Source organism: Penaeus monodon, chromosome 17, assembly GCF_015228065.2.
Source record: "Penaeus monodon isolate SGIC_2016 chromosome 17, NSTDA_Pmon_1, whole genome shotgun sequence".
NCBI lineage: Eukaryota > Metazoa > Arthropoda > Malacostraca > Decapoda > Penaeidae > Penaeus > Penaeus monodon.
The window spans coordinates 43,660,343-43,662,842 of record NC_051402.1 but is presented as its reverse complement, the minus strand read 5'-3'; the positions used below and the strand labels follow the sequence as shown (position 1 = coordinate 43,662,842).

At 35.2% G+C, this 2,500-nt stretch overlaps 2 protein-coding genes across 3 annotated transcripts in view; one reads left to right on the top strand and one right to left on the bottom strand.

Annotated features, from left to right (window-relative positions):
- The window catches only part of LOC119583784 (RNA-binding protein 28-like), a 6,081-nt gene extending 5,126 nt beyond the window's left edge, over positions 1–955 (top strand). For both annotated transcript variants that reach the window (XM_037932472.1, XM_037932471.1), the window contains one exon: positions 1–955. This exon is cut by the window's left edge and continues 346 nt beyond it. The gene's annotated coding sequence lies outside the window, so the exon portion shown is untranslated.
- A 332-nt stretch (positions 956–1,287) lies between these two features.
- Positions 1,288–2,500, bottom strand: part of LOC119583783 (ribose-5-phosphate isomerase-like) — a 6,721-nt gene continuing 5,508 nt past the window's right edge. Inside the window, exons 6-7 of the mRNA XM_037932470.1 lie at positions 2,491–2,500; positions 1,288–2,360 (exon numbers count right to left, since the gene is read on the bottom strand). The exon at positions 2,491–2,500 is cut by the window's right edge and continues 90 nt beyond it. Of these exons, the coding sequence (XP_037788398.1) occupies positions 2,272–2,360; positions 2,491–2,500 (99 nt within the window). The 3' untranslated portion in view covers positions 1,288–2,271. The remainder of the gene's footprint in view (positions 2,361–2,490) is intronic.

Here is a 2,500-nt window from a genome sequence, read left to right as displayed (position 1 = left end):
TTGCATGTGAGGGACCTTGCTGAACATACCGAGCGTAAAATTCCACTACAGTACAATTATGTAATAGACAAAAGCAATGTACGAGAAAGATCCGATTTAGACACGGAACTATAAAGAACTTCGGTACGATATCTATCGATTTACCAAAATGGTCATAACGCGTTCAGAATTAATACAGTCTCTCACCAATTCGTCACGACGTAGCTGTGATTATCCAAGATAACTTTAAAGGTCGCCACAATTCACGTACAACTCCTATGCTATTTCATTAGCCACGCACGTGCGCCCTAGAACACAGCTATTAACATGGGCTGTAACATGGCTTTCTCTTAGCTTCCAACGTGTTCAAGCAACGTTCAAACACTGCAGTCTGAAGGGTGAAAGACTCTTGCTTGATGCTGTGGTTGTCTTGAGATGAAATTTTCCACGTGAGTTTGCCGCACTTATGTCGTTTTGTCATGGGAAACCACAGCGTACCGTGCCCATTTCCCACAACACCCTGGTATTAGAATGTTCACTTCACACAAGGTCTATACTTGTGTAGACCTTGTGTTGACGTACCATCACAACACGTAGAGCCGTAGACGAGAACTGCCCAACTACGATTGCCCGGGAAAAAATCATGGCATACCACTGATTAATTGTCCGACCACACCATGATCTTGCCTGCGGCCGTTACTACACCGCTACACCTGTCGCAACACATTGGTAAGGCATTTTAAACACACACACACACACACACACACACACACACACACACACACACACACACACACACACACACACACACACAAGCATGCATAGTTTAGTTAATTTGGAATTTCACATGTGATAGTGAGCCATGTAAATCTTATTTGTTTGTCTGATGTATCAATTAGTGCGAATTCATTCATACTTGTTTTGTTTATTTTCCAAGTACCACATCTTAATATAAATTGTTAGAAAAACAAAAATGTTCAGACTTTCCATATCCTTAACAAAAATATGGGCGTTCTGAACTTGCTCGTCCCTTTTAAACTGTGCTGACATGTTCTGCTTTTAATATATGTAATTTCTTGTTCTTATTTTGCTTTCCACAGCACATATATATTCGATCAGATACATTCTAGTACCAGCTCAGCTTTTAAACACATGAATAGTGTTCCACAGTCTTAATTTGTCAGTTTTACTTTCATTTCAAATTAGGACAAGGAGTGGACCCTACATTAATTATTAGAAACATTTCTACTGGATCTTCCCAGAAAAAAGTCATTATGTTCCATCAAAAATTAAAACAAATTAAATCAAAATGTTATATTTATTCTGTGGTACAAAAACAAACTTCAAAGATACAGTTTCATATTCAAAATAACATGCATTGAAGGAACTAGTCATAAATAGCATATATATATACAATGTATGTATTTCTTTACAAAGATTTATGACATAAAACATTTCATCTGCTACTCATGAACAAAGAAAAGAGGTGTTCAGATTCTAATATGTATCATGATCAGTTCTATATTTGTGGATAAAGCTAAAACAAAAGCAACAATAAACATTTACCACACAAAAAATATATGCATATCATATACCTGTCTTTTCTGTATTGAACATCTTAACACAAAACAATGAGATTTCTATACACTCTCTTCCATATTCAGGCTTAACAATGTGTACAAGAGCATGAAAAAAACAAGTTTGAAAATATCTTAAGGCCCTATCCCACTAGCACTTTCTCTGACAATTTTTGCATTGCCATATGAATTTTCTGCATGCAAATGGACTGACCCTATCACATTACCAAGAAAGCAAGCATTATACCCATGTAAACAAACAAATATTTTACAATATTAACTGATGTTTACATTAACTTATATCAATCTATCTATAAAATACATACTAGTTGTATAGATCCTCCAAAGCAGAAGATCAAGACAGAAATTAGTCAGACAGAAATGGTCGCTACCATCTCCATCTGGGAAGTGTTCCATTTGCAAATGATACTTTCACAAAGCCTCAAATTCATAAAGAAACATAAAACTGACTGAAAAAGTGATAATGCATTTATACTGTCATGGATTACCTTTATTTCCATGCTAATACATATATTACCATAGGGACATATCATATACACATTGTTTCCTTTTTTGCATTTACGAAAAAGGAAGAAAAAAAGCCTAATCTGATCCAACATGTGTCCAATAAACCCCATCATTACAAATAAAGTTAAGTGGAATGTTTGCAACTTCTATATCATCTCTCCACAGTTTTATCAACATCTTGAGTCATCTAAACAGCGCGCTCCTTAACAGAACCATCCTGCATTCCAAAGTATGCAATTTTGGCCATGTTCACAAATAAGCCAGTTTCAACAACACCTATAAAAGGAAAAATAGTACATATAACATACAAACAACAAAGAGTATAAATGCAAAATGGATGTCAGTATTTTAAGTTAAAATTACAAAAGATTAATTAATACATAAGAACTATCAGCTGACTACTCACCAGGTATCAT